The sequence below is a fragment of the Ursus maritimus genome, unplaced genomic scaffold (genome assembly GCF_017311325.1).
Source record: "Ursus maritimus isolate PB19 unplaced genomic scaffold, ASM1731132v1 scaffold_4, whole genome shotgun sequence".
NCBI lineage: Eukaryota > Metazoa > Chordata > Mammalia > Carnivora > Ursidae > Ursus > Ursus maritimus.
Genome location: NW_024426552.1, coordinates 14,836,854 through 14,862,976, shown reverse-complemented (window position 1 = coordinate 14,862,976; position 26,123 = coordinate 14,836,854). Strand labels below are relative to the sequence as shown.

Here is a 26,123-nt window from a genome sequence, read left to right as displayed (position 1 = left end):
AGCACACCTAAGTCCTTTCTTTTCCTTCAGGTTTACTAAGTTTTCTCCTTTTTATGGCTTCATAATTACTGCAACCAAAACCCTGAGTCAAGCAGTATTAAACCTACTCAAAAGCAAAAGATGTCTGCTTTTATTGATCTCTGTTGACCTGTTTACTCTCTGGGTTCCAATTTAATGGCTCAATTGATTATTCATTTACATTTTTAATTTCTTTGTGGGCAACATCATTTTAACATGAATCATTTCTAACTTAATGGGCAACATACAAACTCATTTGGGATATTCAACTTTAGCAAGGAGTTATTGAGCAACAGGGCTCAGGTGAACTTAATAGGGATGAAAAGCAGATTTCACTTTCTTGTAAAAAAATGATAGAAATGATAATTTGAGTTTCCTCCTGTGCAAAATCCCCATCAATTATGAGTGCTCACCTGAAATCAGAAGGTTGTTTAGGACATCAACTTCTGTGTTATCCTTTTACAAATTATAGTTTGTCTAAATACAATTTGAAATCTATAACAGTTATGCTCACACCTTCAGTTGAGCTCTTAAATTAAATCTAAAAGTTTTAATATCATTCATTAATTTGTTTTCCCTTTGGATGGCCCTGCTTTCCTGGTGATGTAGAAATAGAAAAATTTGTACTACCGAGTGTACTACATAAGAAGAAATAGTATGACTTTATTTGCTCATGCAATTCTCTATTTACAAAGATAAGCAACATGGAAGATCTGACCACACTTAATTTATAATTGAAGGGGAACAGAATTTGCCAGTCCAAACTGTTTCTTTTTGGCATGGGGATTATTATAAGATATATATATATATATAAAGATTTTATTTATTTATTCATGAAAGACAGAGAGAGAGGCAGAGGCAAAAACAGGCTCCCTGAGGAACAGGAAGCCCGTTGTGGGACTGGATCCGAGGACTCTGGGATCATGACCTGAGCAGAAGGTCAACACTTAACCAACTGAGCCACCCAGGTGCCCCAAGATATTTATTTTTAAGAAACAGCAGGCACAGATGGAGCTCTGAGATCTAAGTAGATGTTACCCTTTTGTAAGAGACATTTACATGTGTAAGGGAAATCTTCATTTGTAAGGGTGTCTACCTCACTGTACCAGGAAGAGGGGAATGACTAAATCTCTAGAAATTCTTCTCAATGAGGAAGGCAAGGCAGGACTTAAATATGCATAACAACCTTACCCTTGTTCACCCTGCTTTTCCTGATAACCTCCCATAACTGACTCTCCAACCCCAACATCTATTGTCTTTAGCAGAAGATGGTATTTAAGGTGATGGCTTTGGCCATTTCAGAGAGTTACTTAGTTTTCTTGGGTCTGTCCCGTGCTTACAGATGGTATACCTCTTATTAAACTTTTGTTTGCTTTACTTCTGTTAATTTGTCTCATGTCAATTTAATTGCTTGACCAACCAAAGATCCTAGAAGGGAGGAAGGGAAAACTTTTCCACCCTTGCACATTATAATATTCCCTCTCAAGGCCTTTTAAATATGCTTGTGGAATTCATTTGATGGTATGTTTTTCTTCCCAGCAAGCAGGTGAAGCTTTAAGAATATAACTGCCTGTGGCTTATTCTTCCCTGTAGGACTGTTTTGAATATAACATTTATAAGTTATATATCCAATCACCTTCCTTCACTTCTTTCTAAAATGAGATGAGGTCTAAGAAAATACACAAATGCATATTTCCAACCAGAACAGTCTCTTTTATCTGACAGTTTAAAATGGAACCAGAGTTTAGTGCAAAGTAGAGGAGGCTTACTATTCATCCTCCAAGAAGTAGAAAGTACTAGTGCTTGGTGAAAAGGACAATGAAAAATGAAATACTAGTAAAAATGTTGTAAGTGCTTTGTTTTATTAATTTTCACTGATGATTTTCTTACCTTATTACCAAATGTGTAGATCAAGAAAGGAGTTAATTTTAATTCTTGGAGAAAAAATATGTGGAAAGTAAATAGTATTATTCCTTGCACATATAGTTAACTAAGTACTTCCCTATATTCCATAATTGTGTTAGGTGGCAGATTATAAAAATAAATAAGATAAAAGGCCAATGTTTAGGAATTCCTAGTCTCCTAGATGTGCAAACAGGTCATTGAAACATGTAATATAATACTTATATTTGCAAAGTGCTATTGAACTCTATGGTGGTCTCAGAGGGCTTCAAGGAAGAAGTGATATTTGAGTGTGATCATGTAGAATGAGGGAGCTCACCATCTTAGGGGTTGTGTGGAGGACCATGCATAGTAAGGAGCCAGCTTCAGAAAAGGAGAGTCATACATATTTATGAATACATCTCCTCAGGTAAGAGACACAAAAGCAAAAATAAACTATTGGCACTACACCAAAATAAAAAGCTTCTGCACAGCGAAGGAAACCATCACCAAAACCAAAAGGCAACCTACTGAACGGGAGAAGACATTTGCAAATAAAATATCTGATAAGGGGTCAATCTCCAAAATGTATAAAAAAAAGTATACAACTCAACACCAAATTTTAATCCAATTAAAAATGGCATGAGACCTAAATAGACTGTTTCCAAAGAAGACATACCGATGGCCAACAGACACATGAAAAGATGCTTGACATCACTCATCATCAGGGAAATGCAAATCAAAACCACAATGAGATATCAACTTACACCAGTCAGAATGACTAAGGATCAAAAAAACAAAGAACAGCAAGTGTTGGTGAAGATGTGGAAAAGAAGAAACCCTCATGTACTGTTGGTAGGAATGTAAACTGGTGCAGCTACTGTAGAAAACAGCAAGGAGAGTCCTCAGAAAATAAAATTAGAAATGCCATATGATCTGGTTGTTCCACTACTGAGTATTTATCCAAAGAAAATGAAAATACTAATTCAAAAAGATATATGTACCCTTATGTGTACTGCAGCATTATTTATAATAGCTAAGATATGGAAATAACCCAAGTGTCCATGGATAGATGAATGGATTAAGAAGATATGGTATATATATATAATGGGCTATTACACAGCCATAAAAAGAATGAGACTTGTGGCAACTTGAATGGACCTACAGGGTATTATGCTAAGTGAAATAAGACAGAGACAGACAAATACTGTATGATTTCACTTATAAATTTCACTTATATGTGGAATCTAAGAAACAAAACAAATGAACAAATGAGCAAACCAAAAGAGCAGACAGACCCATAAATACAGAGAACAAACTGATGGTTGCCAGAGGGGAGATGGCCAAAATGGGTAAAGGGGAGAGTAAGGTACAGGCTTCCAGTTATGGAATGAACAAGTCACAGGAATAAAAGGCACAGCATAAGAAATACAGTCAAGCACATTGTAATAACATTATATGGTGACAGATGGTAGCTATGTTTGTGGGGAGCGCAGCATAGGATATAAACTTGTTGAATCACCTGAAACTAATGTAACATTATGAGTCCACTATACTTCAGTAAGAGTCCGATGAAGTTGGAGGTGTGTAAGGAAGGACTGGTGGCCTCTTTATCCCAGCTGATGTGAGGTATAGGGAGTGCAGGGAAGGGGTTAATGTAGTGCCAGCGTTAATGGAGATGAGGGCAAGATGGTGAACAGCTTCAAATGAGAAGGACTTGACAAAGAAGAGTCACCAGCATGGGGATTTAACTGTATAAAGGGAGCCTGAGCTCCAACAAACTGCAAACTGTGTCCAGAAGGCAGAGAGGAAAGGTGCTTGCAAAAGAAACTTGAAATGGGGGCAGGTCGGAAAAAGTCTCTAGTGAGATGGAGACTCTAAGCATCACGGTTCTGTTCTGCCTCCTAAAATAAGCAGTAGAACATTGAAAGATTTATTAAGGGTTGGTTATCAGGGGTTCTTAGTCCCTTTCCTATGAAATGGTCAGTTTTATTGATATAACCTCTGACTAGATTTCTCTGTTAACCTACTCTAGAAACTTGTCTAACATATAACATTTACATAGTTACTTATCAAATTGGAAGCATACTTCATGGTCATTTTCCAACTTTCTCTGCATTATTTAAGAAATGGAGTCATTGTCCCAGTCTCAATAGAGTTGGAGAAATGAAATCACGTCTTGAATATTCTGATTGGATTACAATATCAATAAGGTGATATATGTTGGGCACTACATCAAAAAACTAATAATGTACTATATGCTGGGTAGCTAAGCATAAATAAAAAATAAAAATAAATAAAAATGTAGTCATAAAAAATAAAATAATAAAATTCTATTAGTCATCTCTCATCCCAACTCATGTGTAATATAATTAAAACTTCAAAGTAAAAAACTAAAATAAAAACAAAAACACAAAACAATCCCCCTAAGTATGATGATGGAAGGATCATCAGAAAGGATCCAAAGGAATCAGACATGGCAACACGTGGAATTCTTAAATTAGAATACTCCCTTAGCTTCATATAAAAGAGCATTTTCATGCACTCCACCTGAGGAGTTAATGCCTCTAGAACACTCGGATTCCCTTTGTTCAGACCCGACACGGTCAGGTGAGGTGTCATGAGAGTCCCATACCTGTGCTGTCTTCGTACACCACCGTCACTGTTTTCCAGTTGTAGTAGAGGACCAGATCCAGGACTGCCCTGCTGATAGCTGCATAATCTGGGTACAGGTTGATGTAAAACAAGTCTTTGTTGTCCACCGAAGGGTGTTTCCAGCGGGTCTGTATGTGTGGAACTTCGAGAGCATTGCAAATCGACTGCACGGCACTGACAGAGGAACTGTGGGAAGGGCCAAAGAGAGCAGCCACACCAAGAGCCAACTGGTCACAGGCTGGTGGCCACAGACAAGGAGGGGTGGAGAGGGAGGGCAGGGAAGGGGGCAGAGAAAGAGAGAGCTGTGAATTTCATCGTTCCTTTCATGATCCCTCTTTTTATTTTCATTATTAGAAATTTTCCTCTACTCTCCATCTGTATGTTGAGAAAATATGCTTAATCCAACTTCCATATCCCCAAGATAGTAAAATGTTGAGAGATTTGAACGTGGGACTGATTAGCGTGGGACATCACAAGGCCAATTCTGTCCAATCAAAAATGAGTGGCTGTTGTCACACCATCACTTTTAATCAGATGGGGTCCACATCCCTTGCTTGGCATGGCATAACCCAGGCGTGCCCAGAGCTGCTCTACAAGATATTTGCCAAGTGAATTTCATGTGAATGAAGTTCTGTCCTGTGGCTGGGTATCAATGAGGATATTAACGTGGTCCAAGAATTCAGAAGATTCTCTGGGTGGCTGCAAAGTACTTTAGTTCCCATCTTCCCAAAACTCAAATGAATTCCAGGCCACTGAAAAACCACTAAAGATATCAAATGATACTGATACCTAATTAAGCATAGAATAATAGCATAGCATAGCTTAAAGGGATCTTAGAAGTCATTTGGTCCAACCCACTAATACCACAGACAATGGAGTGAGTCAGGGCCACCGGCTCTGTACCAGAGCCCAGGGGCCCAGCTCAGGTCAGGCCCCTCCCTACCTCAACATCAGCCAACATGTGGCCTAACAAAATCAAGTCAATATGTACTTAAAAATGAATTCATAACACTTATTTATTTTTCTCATTATCAGATTTTTTTACATTCATAGAGAGAATTTAGAATATTTTAAAGCGTAAAAAAAAGAAAAAAAAAGATCCTGAAATTCCATCATCTTGGGAAGATACCTACTCATATTTTGGCATTCCAATTTATAAAAAATTAAATCATACAAATACAGTTTGACACATTGCTTTCTTCATTTAACACTGAATTTAACACTAAAAGCACACCCTTTCCCCCCAGTTTCCTCAAAGTCTTCAAAAGTATATTTTTCAAGTCTGTAGACTAGCCCATCCCATGGATATGTCATTATTTATTTAACTCTCTCTGATGCTGTTGAACATTTAAGCTGCTCTTAATTTTCGTTATTATAATTACTATTATAGTACTTATCTTCGTTCTTATATTTTTCTCTGCATTTTACATTACTTTCTTAGAGTAGATGATTCTCAGCTATAATTAAATGGTATGATATTTTTAAGCTACTTGATACATATTAAGCAAATTCCCTTCCGGAAAGATGGGACTGATTATCCTCTACAACCATGTAAAATAGTGTCTACTCATTTCATGATGATATAAATTTATGCTGGCATAGTATATAAGTTTAAAAGCATTTCAAATTTATATTTTAACATTAATTTAAAGGAATTTGGAACTGTATATATATATATTTGCATATATATGTGTATATATGTATTTGTATATATATTTGGAACTATATATATATATATATATATAATATGTCAAAATTGTCTGACTTGATTTAGAGAGAAAAAATAATAAAGTTTTAAAAGCCATATTGCAAATATCTATGTAACTGCCAATGTTGAGAGTTATTCATAAGAAAACTTTCTGATTCTATGCTTTTGGTACTGAATTACTACCTGAGATATGAAGATATCATTTTCTTTTCTTTTCTTTTCTTTTTAAAGATTTTATTTATTTATTTGACAGAGAGAAAGACAGCCAGTGAGAGAGTGAACACAAGCAGGGGAAGTGGGAGAGGAGGAAGCAGGCTCCCTGCAGAGGAGCCCAATGTGGGGCTCCATCCCAGGACTCGGGGACCACGTCCTAAGCCGAAGGCGCTTGCTTAACGACTGAGCCACCCAGGTGCCCCATACATTAAGTGCTGTAAGCATAAACTGCCATTGTCTTCAGAAACTTATTTTCTGGATATGTTTTCACTGGTGAGATAAAATGAGAGCATGAGAGTATATGAACTGTTGTTTTGTCTAACATGGGCAATGGATTGAGATTCCTGCTAATATTTAGCTCAGGGATGCTAATATGACTTGACAGAAAATCAATTTTTTGAATTCTGTTTGCCTGCAAATTACCAGCTTTAAGAAGCTTTTGGGGTGTTTAATTTACAAGTATGGCAGGTACTCGAGACCACAAAAAAGCTTTCCATTTTATGTGGGTTAAAGAATCATTGTTAAATGTGTTTGCCTTTCTAAGGTATGTGCTCAGCAATGTTTGCATGTGTGTGACAGACAGAAAGACAGGACAGAGACAGATAGAGAAAGAGAGACACAGAGAGACAGAGACAGACAAAGAAATACAGAAACAGAGACAAGAGACAGAGAGAGGCAGAGAAAGAATGTCACCCACAGAAAGAATTCATGTGAAGATAACTTTGAAGTGCTATATAGGTAGAAATTTTTATTATTTGTTCATAGGCAACTCTGACCTATGTCGTATCTGCAGCTCCATCCAGCTTTAAAAAGAAAATGTGCTTGAACTAAGGTTGTGCCATAGATTTAAAAAAAAAAAAAAAGAGTCATTATACTATACGCTTTTCATCTGCACTCCTAGGAAAACAAGTTTTACCTTTTGTTTGTAAAAAACACTAAGAATCCTGCAGAAGAGTGTGTAAGGGGCACACATCTGATGATCCTGAGTTAATTCTATGTGGAAACAACCAATATTTGCTTGGCAATCGACATAAATATGGTGTTTATTGCAATCCATTTATTTGTGGGCAAAACATTCTTCTATGAGGGAAACAACCCCCCTACCTGAGAGTGTGGGGCAGCCTTGGTTTCCACACAGACACCTGCACGGAGTCTCAACACCTCCCTGATTAGAGGCCAAGTTTCAAGTGTATTAAATGTGACAGTGCTTCAGAGTTGTCTTGGGAGTGTTTGGGGGATGTCTAAGCAAGCCCCACAATCCCGATGGCTCTTTCCATGACAGAAACCTTGCAGCCTCGCCTCTATGTAAATTAGATTATTTTGTAGGACCTTGTCTTCTACTCAAAAGAAAAAGAGAATCAGGAAAAAAATGCAGAGATTGTTTCATTGGTTGAGTTTTTATATTTCTATGATCTTGTGGATAGGAGTTAAAAAAAAAAAAACAAGTTGAGAAGACGCTAGATAAACCCGGTAGTTTACAACCTGTTAAAATTCCAGATGTGAGTTATGCGAGTTGTGGGTATTTGCACATGCTCGGTGGATGTGACCTTCCACAAAGTTTTATTTGACTGCACTGTACAATTTCATGGTGGTATCTCAGCCTCAGGAAGGAAAAACAGATCAAGCTTGACATTTTCCATTCGCAGCTGAACCACTTAATCATAGAGTAGAGGGCACTGAAGGGTGAGCTTATCAGAATGGCCCAGAACACATAGCGAGGCAACATCCATTAGGATTGTTCAGATTGCACTGGACAGTGACATCGAGGACCGAGGTTTCCTACAACCCATTTACACAAAGATGTCCACTCTGAAAAAGGGCAGGTAGCAGAAAAGGGGACTTGTAGAGCACACATCACCCAAAAAAGCTTTTAAAAATGTGAAAAGGGTTACCTCTCCGTGAGGCTTCAAAACTATCAAAAAGGTTAATTCTCTGGATGTCATAGGTTAATGTGGTGTTAGGCATCAGGGTTCGATTTCTGTTAATGCTGGTGACGGCGAACTTGAAAGCTAATTCTTCAACATTAACAGGCTCGTTCTCCATGGTTTCAAAAATCCCTCCTGCAGAAGCAAAAGAAATACATGAGAAGCATTAGTCACATCATTCCTGTGTATTTTTTTTAAAGAAGAATATCAGTGATTCACACAAAAGGCCCCCCGAAATAAATGCAGTGATCATCAGAACAGATCTCAAACCCACGGTTAGAATTTGTCAGCACACGTCACCTGCACATAAACAGGTCTGAGATTTCAAATCCAAAGTTGGACTGTATGTCACCTCTCAGATGGCCAATGTAGTCCAAATATTTAATTCCGTGTCAAGTATAACTGATAATGCGGTGAAGGGTGATTTTCTACAGTTTGGACATGAATCACACTGTGGTTGACCTAAACATAATTTGAGCTGTATCTGGCGGTACCATCCTTCCTCAGAATGAAGCTCTTTCGATTCAAAAAGCAGACCTTTTCGACTCCAAAGAAATCAGTCAGAGAGCTGAGTGGGGTCAAAATGAAACATACATATACCTTAGATTTTTCAAAACGAAAAAATTTCTTCTTTTCTTCTGGCTCAGAATTCTGGGGTCATATTCCAGAACCTTCCAAAGTGCACAGGCAGATTCAAACAACTTTTGTTTGTTTTGTTTTGAGACACTGTTTGGTCTGGTCTCAAAGCAATCCTGCATCCTATCTCCAGAGAAAAGTGGTGCTCCCCTAAGACAGAGCATGCACTAAAACAGCCTCATTGGAGAATTCAGCTCTGCTTCTGCTTACCATGCTGATGTTAATAGAGGTAATTCGAGTGTCATTAACTGTACATTCTTAATGTTCTTTAAGAGTTGTCCTGGGATTATCAATAGATGCAGGACACACAGTAGAGGCTCTCTTCTCTGACCTCCACTTAACTTATTCTTTGATTGACCAATACTCCTCCTTTCCCCTGAATAAAACATTAACTGGAGCCCTTGAAATGCTGAATACTTGTAACTAGCTCTCACCATTGGGAGACTCCTCACCAAAGATCAGATGTAGGTTTTTTTTCCGAACTTGGCTATGCCAGATTGATCTGTATGTGCCTCAAGTTCTCTCTACGCTCAAAAAAAAAAAAAAAAAAAAAAAAAAAAAAAATCTAAAACTAAAAATCCCAAATAAATGTCACAGGCACCTGTATGATTTGGGTGTATTCTTAGAAAAAGAACTCTAATTGGCAAACTCTAATTCAAAGAAATGACTTTGATCCTATTTTGAAAGAATAGCAAACAAATAAACATCTGCAATTTTTATTAATTATAAAATTAATTACTATTATTTTGCAATTTCCTGCTCAACTGCCTTTCTCTATTAAATAATCAATTACACCGTCAGGTTGCAAAAGCAGAGAGGGTTTGTATGGAACTGCTTTGGCTTCCTTTGGAAACGTCTCTGGCTTTTGGACTGATGATATGAGATATTCATGCAGAGATCGTGCCCCTGTTCTCTGAGAGCCCAGAGTTGAACCCTGTGTGACCACGTTAACCTTTACCTACAGATTCCCACCGGACACTTATTCTGAAATCCATGTTAGGAAAATTTATGCTCTTATGTGACTTTGTTTTTTCGTTTTTTTTTTTTTCTCAGACAGTGGTAAGCAGGTCCTTTGGGGGTGCTCTCAGTTTCTCTCGGAGCTATTAAGTGGAAGGTCCACAGTGAGGCGATAAGCTCAGGTAATAGAAGACGACAGAAACAAGCTGACCCATGATTAGAATAGCCCAGACTTAAGTTCAGAAACTCTTTGGTGTTTGGGACTTCACCATAATTATTAGCATTAAAAAAAAATCTGTTTATCTCCTCAAGCACACGGTGAGAACCCTTAGGAAGAGAGAATGTATCTTGTTCAGAACCACCATCCTTAGGGAGCCCAAAGTCACTTAAGACATTCAGCCTACAACTATTTAGGAATAAATCAGTCATTGGCTCAAATGTGAGCACCACTCATCCGCATAAGCAGGTTGGTAGGAAGAAATACACACCAGAGTGGGAATCCGAAATTCTGAACTTTGGACCTTGGTCCACCTCGTTCCTCTTTGAGAAGGAATTTTAAATATTGGGAAGGATGTTACTATGAAGCAGCTCTTTGGTAATATTTCATTTAAGCCTTTTAACATTCCATGTAGCAGGTAGTATTTCTGGTTTTATGCATGAAAAAGTGAACTGAGACACACACACTTTGCCTACCTTATTCAAAGGCCCCAGGCCTTGTTTGTGACAAACCCATGTGTTTGATTTTTCAATCTAGATATAGATTTTTAAAAAATACATATTATATTATACTATACATTATTATTTAATATATATGTTAAATATAATATAATATTTATTATAGGGAATTAGCTCACATGATTATCATATACAGAACTATATATAATTGATTTATATATATGTATTTTCACTTTATAAATTATTTCTGATGTCCTTCATCTCTAAGTGTGGGTTTATAATGCTTCCTTGCTTACCTTAGAGGGTTTCTCTGTAAAGGAAATGTCATAATGCATGGAGGGTGCCCTGAAAACACGATCATCCCCCAGAAATAAATTAGTATTATTACACATGGATAAAGAGGAATTAACATTTGTTATAGAACTGCATGCTCACCTCGAAATTGTTCCTTTGGTATGTAATTATTTTTTACATAAAGCTGAATGTTCCTGAGGTTAAGAGAATGATAAGTGTTTTTATTAAGTGCGTATGTAATGTGTAGGTGAACTCTGTTTTGTCATTTTGGGGCAATTTTCTTTCTTTCTGGCATCAAACGAGCATTACAAATGTTGTCATTAGCTCAACACCCCCCCATACACTCTCTTTTTTCCCTTAGGAAGGGCTGCTGTTGAATACCAAAAAGCTGCGGTGAAGTGAGGCATAGAGAGTACTGAGGAAGAACCAGGAAAGTAGAATCTGATAGAGACAGGACTGTTACTGATGGGAGCCATTCTGGTTCCTCCTAAGGGAGCAGGCCTATAAGCATTAGCCACTTCCTCTCTCCTCCTCCTAGTCACTTCAGATCTGACAACACTGAATTGCAGAGTCTTTGATAGAGTAGAGAGACACATGCATGATTTTTTTTTTTTAATTTGTGGGTGTGGGCTTGTTAATGAGATATTTCAAGCTTTGATAGAGTAGAGAGACACATGCATGATTTTTTTTTTTTAATTTGTGGGTGTGGGCTTGTTAATGAGATATTTCAAGCCTTTGGGGCTCTCCATGTGTCAACTTCTGGCCTCAGTCATTTGTACGCTTGTGTCTGATGGTTTCAAGAGGAGGATTTCCTACCTGGTTCCTTCTTTTGTTCCCCTTTCTTTTCTGTTGTTCCCCTCCCTTTGCCCCTGCCCCTCCTTGCCTTTTTCTGCTAAGGTCAATGCTTCTCCCTCTCTCTCTCTTTCACCCCTCCATTTGAAGATAGAAGAGAAGACAGCTGTCTATAAGCCAGGAAGGAGGTCTTCACCAGACACCAGCTGTGCCAATGCCTTGACTTAGACTTCCTAGCCTCTGTGAGAAGTAAGTGTCTGTTGTTTAAGCCACCAGGTCTGTGAGATTGTTATAGCAGCCCGAGCTAAGATATTCTTCTTCTTCTTCTTCTTCTTCTTCTTCTTCTTCTTCTTCTTCTTCTTCTTCTTCTTCACCCCAAGGTCTTTGAAATTCAAAATGGACAACTTTAATGGAAATCATGTCTATGCATGTAAAATTCTCCTCCAACAGGATTCTAAATTTATGGCACAGTGGTTTAAGGTAAACAGAGAAAAACTCACTTGAAATCTCAATACAGAGCTAGGTAGCAGAGTTCCATCACCACAGGTGTGTTTCTCTGTCTGTGGGGTAGATACTGCACCAACAAGGTCAGGCCAAAACAGGCAGTTTTGTTTTGTGACCACGTAGACATAGATGGAAACCAGAGATGGCTGCCTCCTGCACAGCTAACAGGTTGCCCTCAATAAGACATAGCAGTGGGCACAGGGGCGCAAGTGAGAACTTGTGGTTTTGTGTCACGTAATTCCATCTAGACTTCCAAGAGAATTTGGTCGTAATCACAAACCCACTTACTGTTGGGTCAAAAACATGGTCATTATAGGTAAAAAGCAGTCAAGGCTTAGACTAAGTCTAAGTCAAGGCCAAGACTGACTGTGGGACTGTTTGCAAAGATACCTAAGGTAAACCCAAAGCAACGGCTCCCAAACTTTTCCTTGACCCCGTTCCATTTGTACACAATCATAATGTCAAGGGATGGAGTCCAGGAATCATCTGTATCTGAAAAGGACCCAGCTTGGCTCTAGGTCCCATTGATTGATTGACTGATTGATTGACCGATTGATTTTTTTCAGGTTTCCAAAGATACTTTATAACCTGCTTCCTCATGTGCTTTCATGGCACTGCCTTCATCCAAAGACCTTTCCCTCTAACTTAATGCCTACAGCATTTTAACTCAGTTCACTTAGCATTTATTCAGTATGACTCTGGAGTACATATGTGTCTTTCCTGACAAAGCTGTGTCTAACCCTGACAAAAGAGAACTGGGAAGTCACTAGCTTTCCATGAAACAGGGAGGTATCCCAGTTAAAGTCAGTGTGAGTATAACGTGGTAGAAATTGAGGCCCTTGTTACAGGCACCTAATGTAAAGAGAAGCAGCTCCACGGTTGCCTGTTGTTTCCGCCCCTGCCCCCCCTAAGTACAGCCTGTGCTGGATGACGAGTGGGAAGTATGAGATTTGCCCCCTTCTTCCCAAAAGGAATTTAAGAAAAAGAAAGCTCCAATGTGCCAGGGAATCCATCTCCTTTGGTGATGAGACAGAAGAAAACCGTGAAAATAATAACATTGACTCTCATTTCTGTAAAAAGAACACACTGTTCTGACTTGACTTACCTTGTAATGGTGAATGTATACTAATAATATATTTACAATCAACCATTCAGAAATGTAATAACATTATATTCTTATGTATATTTAGGTTTATTTTTGGTTCTACTTCCACTGATTGTGTACATCATGTCTATGACTCTACTGAAGAACTCATTCATTCATTTACTAATTCATTCACTCATTTAACTACTTATTTATAAAATGCCAGCCTCCTCTGAACCACACACTGTACTTGGTGCTGGGGATACAACAGTAAACAAAATAGACAGAAATCTGACTTTTGGAGCTTACATGCTAGAAGGGGAGCTGACCATGAACAGGAAGAAGGGAGCTGACATGTTAAGGTAGGAGGCCAGGAAAGATGTCATGAAGAGAGCAACTTTGAAGTAAGAACCTGCAGGGAGTGAGGAAGCTGCCTGGTGTTAATTTTGAGGAGCAGTGGCAATGAAGGTGGGTGAGCCTGGTCTGGACTGGTGGAAGATGAGCTTAGGGCAGTGATGGGGATGGATTAGAGCATATCACAGAGGGCCTTATAGGCCATAGTAGGACCCTGGATTTTATTCTGAGTGAGATGGGAAGTCACTGGACGGTTTTGAGTAGAGTAGAGAAATGACATATTTCAAGAGAATCACCCTATATGACACTGTCATCTATAATAAGAAATATATGTTGGTCTTCATCCTCTTGTTTGGTGCAGAGTCCCTAAAGCTCTTGGAATTTCCTAAGTGACAAGTGCAACAAAGTTGTCTTTTGTCACGTTGATGAGGTTATTTGGGCGTCTCACCTAAGGACGGGGCCTGCTTGCCCAGACCAGAGAACCAACCACATGGTTAGAGGGTTGGGAACTCTCAGTCCCACTCTCTGACCACCAAGATGGGGAGAGAGCCTAGAGGTGGATCCAATTGCCAATGGCCAATGGGTGCATCAATCATGCTTTAATGAAGCCTCCATAAAAGGCCGGAAGGATAGGGTTCAGAGAGCTTCCAGGTTGGTGAAAACATCCACATATGAGGAGGGTGATATATCCCAACTCCATGGGAAGAGAAGGTCCTGGGCTTGGTACCCTCTTAAGCCTTGCCCTACGTATCTCTTCACCGGGTTGTTCATCTGTATCCGTTAATAAACTGACAAATATAAGTAAGTGTTTCCTTGAGTTCTGTGAGCCGCTCTAGCAAATAATCAAATCTAAGGAAGACGGAGCCATAGAAACCTCTGACTTGCAACTGAATTAGACAGCAGCTGTGGGTAACCAAGGGACTTACTAGCTATTGGTATCTGAAGTGGCAGGGCAGTCTCATGGGACTGAGCTCTTATCCTGTGAAGTCTAACACTATCTCCAGGAAGGCAGGTTCAGAATTGAGATAAAATGTAGGACACCAAGGCGACGTCACAGAGAATTGCTTGGTGTGGGAAAACTGCCCATTTAATGACCGGAAATGTCCAGACCAGAAGTGTTGTGAGTGTGGTAGTCTTGTGAGAATGAAGGAGACCCACATGGCACTGGATTCTTAAAACTCACCCCATTTTTTGTACTATGAATGGACTAATGGGAGGAGAGGGGCAAGAGACAAAGCAGAGATCTGCTACCAAAGCCACTATAGTATCAGATGACTATAACCAGAAGCACTGTAATAATCCAGGTAACTGACGATGAGGGTTAGGTACAGATTAGCAGTGTTGGGGTATGGCAAAAAGTGGTCAAATCTAAATAAAAATTGAAGGTAGAGCTGGCAGAATTTGCTGATCAACTATAAATGAAAAGAAGACATCAGGTTTTTGGTCTGAAATTGCCATTCACGGGGATGAAGAAAAAGAGCACATGCTTGATTTGGAGAACGATTTCCGTGTGCTGTGCTGCTTATTACAAATCCGAGTGGAGATGTCAACTAGGAAGTCATCTATGCTGGTCTGGATTTTGTAGGAGAGGTCTGGTCTAGAGAGAGAAATTTGGGAGTCATCACCGAAGGTTATGGTTAGGTGGTATTTAAAGCCATAAGACTGGGTTGACATCACCCAAGTGCAAGAGTAGATGGAGAGTGGCAGAAATTGGAATGATACTGTCAGAAACCAAGGAATGTCTGGAGCCACCAGCAGCTGGAGGAGGCAGGGAATTGAATCTTTCCTGGAGCCTTCAGAGGAAGTTGGACCCTGTTAAAAACTTGATTTTGGACTTCTGGGCTCCAGGACTGTGAGAGAACAGGTATCTATTGTTTTAAGCCACATCCTTTTTGTCATTTGTTACAGAAGCCATAGGAAACCAATATAGTATTACAACTGTCTTAAGAAAATTTTAGTAGTGCATACTCTTAATTACCGTATTTTCCCCTTTGTAAAATGTTATTTTATTTAATATTTCAATTAACAATCTTTAGTTCTCTGACTTGCTTCAGCAATTAAAGCAAGTAACCGTACCACACAACATGTGGATTTCTTTGTTAATTACATTTTCCTGTCTTAGTTTTGATATGACAGGGCCAAGCTTTATTATCACACATATTCTAATAAACTTCACTTACTCCCTTAACTAGCTGTTGTGTACCCACTGTGACAAATTGTGAGGTCATCCAGGAAAGAAGGGTAAAACTATCAGCTGGCAATCAAGAAATGGAATGCTTCAATAGTATTGACTCCTGTTTTGCATTCCTGTGGATAATACCCATTCCAGAAGCTATCAACAGAAAACAAGATGGCAATTTGATCTATTCCTTTGCTGATGGCTTCTCCTTAAATATACCATATTATATTGCCTCTCTTTATTGCCACATCCATAATTCTAGTTTATTACATCATAAGCAATTTACTATAAGCCTGTATTTACTGCACCTTTAATTTCAAGGTTACACATTTAAATTCTAAGATTCCCTTAGATAATACTCTCTTCCCCATTCAGCTTACCTCTTCTTGTTTTACTTTTGGAGACTGATATAATCTTGGTAAAGATTTCATGCTAGGTGAATTTGGATGGGAAGTAGATGTTATTTGGCCTAATGGAGAATGAATGCACAAGAGGTACCTGAATTTTTACCTTTCATGAAGTCCTGATTAAGGACAAAGCTGTAGGTAAGGACAGCCCCCATGGTCTGGCTGTTGCCCAAACCTTCTACAAGTGTCTTCAGATATTGGTGTCCTTTGAAGAGGGGGAATGGGGTTTGATGTCACCCCTGATACAGCAACCACATCCAAACTTTCTGTGATGTTTCAGAGAGCTGCATAAATTCAGTAGGAATGACATTTAAGGGGAAGAAAATATGTCTTAGAGTAAGGAATTTCTGAGATGCTTTAGATGGTAGCAGTTATGGGAAAACCCAGTTAAGGGAAAGGCTATGGGTTAGGGGCAGTTTAGCACAACCTGCCAGTAATTTTTCTTAATAAATTTGAGTTGCACATTAAACAAGAAAAAGAATATATCCAAAGCCAAAGGTACTCTATTCTAGTGATATTTAATATTCAATTTAATTCAAGTCATCAAATGTTGCTGGCCTTCCGTTGATGTCTATGCTCATGTTGGCAGCAGCAAAGGACACAGAGTTGGAAGCACTTGGTTCGTGTCATCAGCAGAGCTCCCAGTTGTGTGGTGAGAGATTACAGAAAAGGAAACGGTAGGTAGTCAGTTATTTCATGACAGAACAAGAAGCTCCTCTTTCTCCCCTCCAATGTGGAGTCTTTTCTGATTCTTCCAGCCAGAGGTGAACTCTCCTCTCTCTTTTGATAACATATAATCTAGTGTGTATTTGGGGAATTCATTTTGGTGTAAAATCATAAGCTAGGAGTCTAACTGTTCTTTGAGGGCACTTTGATCCTTGTCTTCTACCAGGACTAAATGTCTTGATTTGGGCAGAGTACATTGTCCCCAAACAATGACCATTCATTTGAGTTGAGTCTCTTCTTTGTGTCTTAACACCCTGCCTGATGAAGTAGTACGTTGGCATACTTAGTATAGTAGTATGTCAAGATGGAGAGGCTTATGAGAGTGTTGGAGAGACGGAGGGTGGGTATTGAGGCACATAGAGACCACCTTATTTCCTTCTTTTGGCCTTTTTAGCTGTGCTTGCTTCCTTTCTCCCAACAATCATGGTGCATGATCCCCAAGCACTTTCAAAACTCTGACCCTTTCTTAAAGGCTCACTGTCCTCAGGCAGCCAGCACCTTAACACCTTGGAAGAATGGCTCATCTCCTATTCAGTTGCAGATTTCAGGCAAGAACCAGGACTGTTGCTAAAGGATTCATGCCAAACTTACTTTTATGAAATTCTGTGATCGCTCTCATGTCTGTGGAGAGTGGCCAGGTTTTAAGCATGTAACACCTCATTTAAAAGACACATATTCATACAAAAAGGCTCAAATTTCATTTTCTACTTATTAAATGAATGGACTATGTCAAGTTCACAACTTGTAGTTCTTGAAGCCATGTAATACATTTCATCACAACTGTCTAGTTTTCTTTCCCCCTATTTATGCTATTTCTCAAGCTGAAATTTCTCCTTGCTGAAAAGAAAGTATTGCTGCTAACAATGAGAACTGTTGTCTGAAGCCAGAACAAATGGAAGTAAGTTCACAGCTCTGACAGAGCAGTATTTACCAGTGTGTATGCACAGAAATCACCCATGAGATGCTACACGCAAAATGGTCAAGTATGTTTAGGAAGCATTGCTTAGAATCATTTCTTTTTGGAAATCCACACTGCACAATAACATATAAGAGTCTCTCAGAAATCCTACCATAAAGAAGCGATTTGACTCTGGTCAGCCCATGGTTTCTCATTCATTTGATGATAGGAAAGTTTTCCTTATAACGGGTACGCAGTGGAATTTCTATCCTGAGAAACACACGTTTTGAAAAATTTGATCCAGCGACCTGCTCTCTTTGGGATGGACAAAAATAATTTGCAGGCTTACATATTGTTTTGATGCTCATTGTAATGAAAAATTGGACACTGGATTCTTGATCAGAAATATAAACTCTCTGATTATGACACTGCTTTTTGAAAACTAAGTATTAGATTTATAATTCAATTTTTGCCCCTTTTTTCCATTTTCAAAAATAATCTAAGCAAAAAGATGGTCTGTATTTTATGAAACAGTAATATTTATTTTTTACTTATTTATTTTTAAAGATTTATTTATTTGGGAGAGAAAGAGAATGCACATGCGTACATATGAGGTGGGGAGGGGCAGAGGAAGAGAAACTCAAGCAGAGTCCCCACTGAATGAAGAGCCCACCCCCAGCTTGATCCCAGGACCCTGAGACCCTGACCTGAACTGAAATCAAGAGTCAGATGCTCAACTGACTGAACCACCCAAGTGCCCCAGAAAAAGTCATTTTTTTTTTGTTTTTTTAAAGATTTTATTTATTTATTTGAGAGAGAGAGCACAAGCAGAGGGGGCAGCAGAGAGAGAGGGAGAAGCAGACTCCCAGATGCTTGACTGCCTGAGCCACCCAGACGTCCCTAATCAATCATCTCAAAGATATGTTGTGGACAGAATGCAAGTCCTTGAAATTTAATGTAAATATTTTATTTATTTTATTATTATTTTTTAATGTAAATATTTTAAATGCAAAGTCCTTTGCTACATTTTTTCCTTTCTTTTCATTTTTTATCAATTGTTTTAACCTCTATGCATATTTATTCGACACATTTATTAAATTTTTTGTTTACTGACTTACAAGTTGTACAAAATGGTGAACTAGGCAACAATAGTGTTTTAGAAGACCAAAAAGAGTTAGAGTCTGATTTAAACACTCATATGTTTACTATGACCCCCACCATTTAAAGAGTCTCAAACTGAAATTCTGTTTTTATTACTGTTGAAGGATGCTAGTCTGGAAGGTATCTGAGTTGAGCATACCCTCCCAGATTTGCTCACAGTCACATTCTAAGGCCCAACACTATAAAATGAACAGTTTGCACTGACATACATAATGGATAAGCTCTATGGAAGGAAGTTACTTCTCAGAGAAAATCTTTTTGTGAAATATTTAGGTCCCAGATGAAGAGAGATAAATTATTAGGTGTATCCAGGAAAGCTACAAGTTGATCAAAAATAAAGCACAGTTAAATGTTATGTCACAGAGGGATCTGTGTATTGAATGCCACTAACTGGAACTTTGGGAAGCATGCACCACTTATTTTAAAAGTACAGAACTCTGGAAACTCTCTTTGCTGCTCATTTACATATATTTTTAAATATGCTCTATTCTGTGTGCTCCCATAATGGATACCACTGTCTGCTATGTGAGTAAACATTGTTTTCTTTTCTAAATAATTTTGTCTTAAAAACATATAAATTGGGGTGCCTGGGTGGCTCAGTCGTTAAGCGTCTGCCTTCGGCTCAGGGCGTGATCCTGGCGTGCTGGGATCGAGCCCCACGTCAGGCTCCTCCGCTGGGAGCCTGCTTCTTCCTCTCCCACTCCCCCTGCTTGTGTTCCCTCTCACTGGCTGTCTCTCTCTCTGTCGAATAAATAAAATCTTAAAAAAAAAACCATATAAATTGGGCAAAAAGTTGAAAGAAAGGGAAACAACAAAATATAATCATGCCAGTGCTAAACAATTATTATTAATAATTTGGTGATTTTTCCTCCATTTTATTCCCAAATATATCTGAATTTTCTTTGACATAATTAAAATGATACTATCTTATTATCCCCTGGCATTTTCACAAAACACTATACCATAGGCATGTCCCCCTGAAAACAAGCCTTATTTGTAGTGGTTGTCTAATGTTTCATTGGCTATATCATGGCTTCCTTAATCCACTTTGCTATTTATTTATTTATTTATTTATTTATTTATTTATTTATTATTTATTGGTAAGTAGGTACTGATTCTTCACTGTGATTAATCCTATTATGATTTGGTGTGAGAAACAAAAATACCTTGAAGTGTATTTATTAGGTCCTGAGTTATAAACCGTTGAAGGTTTTGTTAAATAATGCTGAACTGCCACACAGAAGGGAAAGCTAACTTGTATAAGTACTTTGTCTCCACTGTGTCGAAATGTCCAGCTGAACGGCAACCTCCCCAGAACCTGTATGACTTTTAATTTAGTTTGTAGCAGAAAATATTTATTATTGCTTTAATATGCATGCCTTTGAATGTGGAAGAATTTAATTTTTGAATCTTTTTACTACTTATTTGTATGTCTGTAATTTTAAATTACTTGTTCCTATCCTGTGCTTTTTTGTTTAATATATTTTGAGATACAATTGTTTTTGTTATTGATGTAAGTTACTCCCTTACTCATAAGGATTTAAAGTCTTTGACATTTTTATTGCAAATATTTCCCAGTTTATTATTCAGCTTTTAATGCTGATTAGGTTTTTAGGCAGAGACATGTTTACATTTTTATAATGTCAAATATATTGATTTTTTTTCTCCTTGAAACATGAAACATTTGTAGTAGTTACTAATATTTCTCGTTGTTTTCCTCTGAATGTATGAGGGAATTGCACCTGACTTGGGGTTGGATGGGGCTGGGTGACTAGTTCTGTTCAGTGACTTGTGAGCAAAAGTTACCTATGTCACTTCCTGGACAGAGGGCTAAACTGCCAGCAAGAGAACCTTCAGAGCTTTTTTCCATTTCCCTCTGTCACAGCGACTGGGACAATATAGGTAACAGTTGCGTCCTCAGCCTGGGATCCAGAGGGAGGGCTGGAGGAGCAGAGCCAGCAACAAACTCACCATGGCCATTACCCCTTTGTTTACGTAAAGCCTCTGTTTTGGAGGAAGTCATTTGTTACAGTATCGGAATCTAGTCCAGTGGGACTGTTGGCATGTTTATGATTAGAAGTTTCTCCTCTATCCACCACATTGATAAATATTCACATACATAATTACTTTAGGATTTCAAAAAAGATTTTTACTCTTTATAATTATTTAGTCCTTTTGAAATTTATTCTGGCGTGTGCTATTATGGGGAAAAGTTAATATAATTATGCTATATATATAATTACCCACTGATGTATGTAAGCACCTATTGGTGTGTCATGCTACCTTCATCGCATAGAGTCAGTACATAATTTAGGTTCCTGACTATTCTGTTCTCTTGACCTTTCTGCCTATGCTTATGCTAGCATTATATTGTGTGAATATTAGTTTTAACACTTGCATAGATGGACACATCTTCCTAAATTACCTCTTGTAAAAGATTTTTCTTGAAAAATTTTGCCTATTTATTTATTGAAATTCTTTTGAGAATATCATTAAATGTACACATCATTTTTTTTGAAATATAAAAAATCCTCTTTCTATCTAAGAACATAAGAATTTATATCAAGATATTTATATTTATTAGTTTTATTTTATAGTTTTCAGAAGCAAGTCACACATTAATGTATTTTCCTAGATATTTCAGAGGGGTTTTTTTGATAGTTGAGTTTGATATTTCATAACATGTATTTTTTGTTATTACTGATTTTATTTGACTCCCCAACCTCACTGAGTAATTATTAACAGGTATAATTATAATTGACTGTATTTTTCTCTGTGTATCTACATCTACTAGCTTTTCTGAACTATAAATACTTAATTTTCTGTTTATTTGTTGAGTTTTCTCATAAAGTAATCATTTCTAAATATTCACCATCTCTGTTTTGTTTATTGCGTTGGATATAATTGAATTAAAGGCATAAGCCATGATATAATTATACCAGTGTTCTTTTGAGCTCACAAATTTTTAAAACATGAGCCCGAATGTCAAGTATATTGATTTACATACTGTTATGTCAGGCAAAAACATGAAAAATACCTAATGTAAGGAAGCAGTAACCCCTCCCTCATGATAAATGCCAAGAAATCAGTTTGTTTGCCTTTTTTGAAAAATTAGAAAACAAGCGTTGGTGTAACTTTCCTGGATCTCCGCTAATATCTAAATTGTACTGTCATTTCAACTGCTAAAAACTTATAAAAGTATCTATATTTTTTATTTATTAAAGCATTTGGGTTTGCATATTTACTTCTCCACATAGTTTTAGCTGTATTTCACATATTTTAAAAGATGTTTTTGCATTTTTGTTATTTTATAGCTATTCTTAAAATAATGCATTATTTCCTGGTTGGCTTATAAGTTAGTCATTTTCAAATTTCAAAATTTGAAGTTTCTTTAAGTATTTCTTTTTTCTAATTTAAAAGAAAGCAGCTTAATTGTGTTACTGAAAGTTTGGAATAAACAGAAAAAGAGAAAAAAACCAATAATTTAAAATTCCACCACTCAGAGTTAATAATATCAAAATTTAGTTGTATTTCTTTTCAATGGTTTTTTGTAGTATGTGGGTCTATGGTAGAATCATATTGCATATAAAATGTTGCATTTTTGTGCTTTTTGTTTAATGACATTCTCTATGTTAATATTTACTAAATGTAATTTTAGTGATGTATACTATTCCATCTCAAAAACAAAAGTTTGTTTAGATAATTCTATTGTTAAACATCTCTATTTCCAATTCTTTGCTATCAAAGATAATGCTTCAGTAAATATATCCTTGTGAAAAAAATGGTATTTTTCCCTGTTATTTCCTCAATTCTTTTATATGAAATTCAGGGTTTAATAATATGTTAATTTTTAAAGATTTTGATGTATATTACCTAATAATCCTCAAGAAAGATTGTAGCAATTTACATGCCTACCATGAATACATGAAAGTGAACATTTCTCTGAATTTCTAGGCATTGAAAATAAAAAGAAATCAATTCCCTAGGCAAAACCTTTGCAAGTGATGGTTATTTACATTCACATTTCATTGACTATTAATGAAGTTCAATATTTTCTCGAAATGTCCTGTTGTATTTCATTGTATTTATTTGTTCCTTTGTTCATTCTTAAATCCTGGTCCTTGCCCATTTTGAATGGGGTATCCGATTTATCTTATGCATTTATGCATTAGGGAAGGAAATTATCTTCCCATAATTCTTTCTGATTCTTTTTCTAGTTTGCTATGTCTTTAATGTTATTTAACATTTTTTTTCCTGATTATGGAAGTTTTGCTATGTTTTTAATTTTATTTAACTTCTTTTTCTGATTATGAAAGCTTTTGTTTTTTATGTAATTCAACTGCTGTTTTTATGGTGAAAATAGTTACTCTTTCTCTTCTTTTTTGAAAACTGCTTCCCACTCATGCTTTTGTACCATCCTTGTCATGAGGCAGGAGAAGCCATGTTACCCTCTGGTGACAACCGAGTGTTTCAACATATGCTAATGTTTCTTTTGCTGGACTTTCGTCCCAGGACCAAGAGAATGTACATTCCTCTCTTTTCTAGTACCCAAGCCGTTAGATTGAACGTTTTGAAGCTGTTGGCACACTGCCTTTCACCACGTTGATGAGAGAAATGGGGAAACCATGTGCCTTGATGAGAATGAAGGAAACGCACAGGAAAGAGCAGAGATAGAAAAAATCTTAGTGGGGTGCAGCTCTCTCCTTCTAGCTATTTCTGCAGTCCAGCCACATTCTTGCCCTTCCATCTCAATATATGTATAAAAAATTCCCCTTTTCAGCTTAACTTAATTTCATGGGTTTTTTGTTAAACTCAACTAGAGTTCTAACTACTATTTTGTCTTCATGATCTTTGTTTCATGGCTGTAGCGCCTCAAAAATTATCTCCATTCTAAGAAATATTGGCTAATTTTTTTCTGTTGATTTTTACATATTTAGTGCTCTAATATGTTTATAATGTATTTTGTATTTAGTGTAAGGTAACTGTCATTTAAAAAAATATGTATAACTGGGATGCCTGGGTGGCTCAGTCATTTAAAAGCTGGACTCTGAGTCATGATGTCAGGGTGGTGAAATGGAGCTGGAGGTGGGCTCTGTGCTCAGAGGGGAGTCTTCTTGAGGACTGTCTCTCTTCCTCCTCCTCTGTCCCTCCCCCGCTCACATGCACACGTGCGCGCGCGCACTCTCTCTCTCTCTCAAGTATATAAATAAAATCTTAAAAATATATATGTGTGTGTGTGTGTATAACCAAACAAATATATTAACAGATATGTTATACTGAAATAAATTTTAATTGTTGCAGAATTTTAAATAAATGAATAGTAAATCTTGATTGGGGGTTAGGATATGCTTCCTGAACTTTTCCATTTGAATATGAAGGATGTGTAGAATTTTAAGATGTGCAGAAACAGAGGGAGTATATCAGAGGCAGAGCATTAGGAAAGACTTTGAAATCAGAAAATATTGGCCAATTTGGGACAGATGTTCCTGGAAATCAACTTTTCCTGTGCCTTTTTGTGTTCTCCAGCTGTACAGACTTTGACTATGGCAGCTTTCATCTGTAGTACATGAATTTATTTATATTAGCCCCCTTTCTGAGCCATAAACCTGACCTTATTTGTCTTTATAGTCTCAACAACTGTACGGTGTGTTGCACGGAAGAGGTGGTCAATGAATGTGAAATGAATGAATAACTGGGTGTGAGTTTTAGCCAGCAAGACAGGCAATGAGAAGATAGCCCAGAGATTTGCCTGGAACATTAACATGATCTAATCTGTGTTTTAAGCAGGTTGTTTTATAATTAGAATTTCACGATATATTTAGCGTCTTTAACTTTTTGCATCATTAATTTATTGATTGTTTTCTGACAAGTGAGGTATAAGTTACTTTTCACACTTCTCCTCGTGGTAGTCTTTGGTATTTCAAAGACCCATTGCTTTTCATTTAAGTTCAAAGAATTAGCCAAGAGTAATGATGATTTTTTTTACATTTAATTTAATTTATTTATTTGACAGAGAGAGAGACAGCCAGCAAGAGAGGGAACACAGGCAGGGGGAGTGGGAGAGGAAGAAGCAGGCTCCCAGCGGAGCAGGGAGCCAGATGCGGGGCTTGATCCCAGGACTCTGGGATCACACCCTGAGCCAAAGGCAGAGGCTTAATGACTGAGCCACCCAGGCACCCCATGTAATGATGATTCTTAATATCAGTGCTGAAATTATATTTTGTGTAAATCACTAAAAAATAAATTAACCAGGAAGAACAACAAGAAAAGAAAATTGACGTGCATTTGCAATGTGGAGGATATTTCTGATTAGCGACAGGGTGACCAACCACCCTGGTTTGCCTGGGTTGCCTGACTTTTGGTGGTGAAACCAGGACAGTAGGTCACCCTATAACCTGACCAGTATGAACGTCTTTGGCTTGACCAAGGGTAGGTGGGTGTCTGCAGGCAGGACTGGGTAGTGTAACCCATGCCACGTGAAAGCCTCGTGATACCTTTCCTTCTTCCTAAGTTGGAAATTGGACAGCACTTCAGGCAAAATAATTGCAGAGGCTGAGAAAAGGACTAAAAAAACTCAGATGTAAAAGTTAATCTTGCTGAAAATGCATTTTATAGCTTTGATTAGAATTTCCATGGAAATTCTTTATAAAGAACACTCTGTCCCTCAATTTTTTAGCTTATCAAATGGGGCCGATAATATAAAATGAGGACAATCAGAATTATGACAATGCTGAGGGATTGAAAGCATTCTGTAAATATTGTGTCAGTTTTCTTCCAAATACCCAATCTTCTCTGAGGACAGAATTGAAATATTTTATTACTTTGCTAGCATTCAGAATCCAGCTTTTCACAGGACATGGGACAGTAACTTGCAACTTGCTATTGGAAGAACTCTTCAATGTTCGGGGGAGTAAAAGATCACTGACCCCCTTTCTCTCTCGTGAATGTCCTGGAGACTTGGGTGAGAGTCCTTTCTCATTGGCATATAACTCAATAAGGTTCAGGAATGTGTGCATGGGCGGGGATATTGCCTCATACCCAGCCCATAAACTGAGC

At 37.6% G+C, this 26,123-nt stretch overlaps 1 protein-coding gene across 8 annotated transcripts in view; it reads right to left on the bottom strand.

Annotated features, from left to right (window-relative positions):
* The window catches only part of GRIK1 (glutamate ionotropic receptor kainate type subunit 1), a 361,961-nt gene that overhangs the window by 129,487 nt on the left and 206,351 nt on the right, over window positions 1-26,123 (bottom strand). For 5 of the 8 annotated variants that reach the window (XM_040621050.1, XM_040621052.1, XM_040621051.1 and 2 more), the window contains exons 2-3: window positions 8,368-8,535; window positions 4,535-4,792 (exon numbers count right to left, since the gene is read on the bottom strand). The exons of 1 other annotated variant lie outside the window; for it this stretch is intronic. In XM_040621050.1, coding sequence (XP_040476984.1) covers window positions 4,535-4,792; window positions 8,368-8,535 — 426 coding nt within the window. The remainder of the gene's footprint in view (window positions 1-4,534; window positions 4,793-8,367; window positions 8,536-26,123) is intronic. 2 more of the 8 variants (XM_040621056.1, XM_040621055.1) reach the window with 1 other exon arrangement.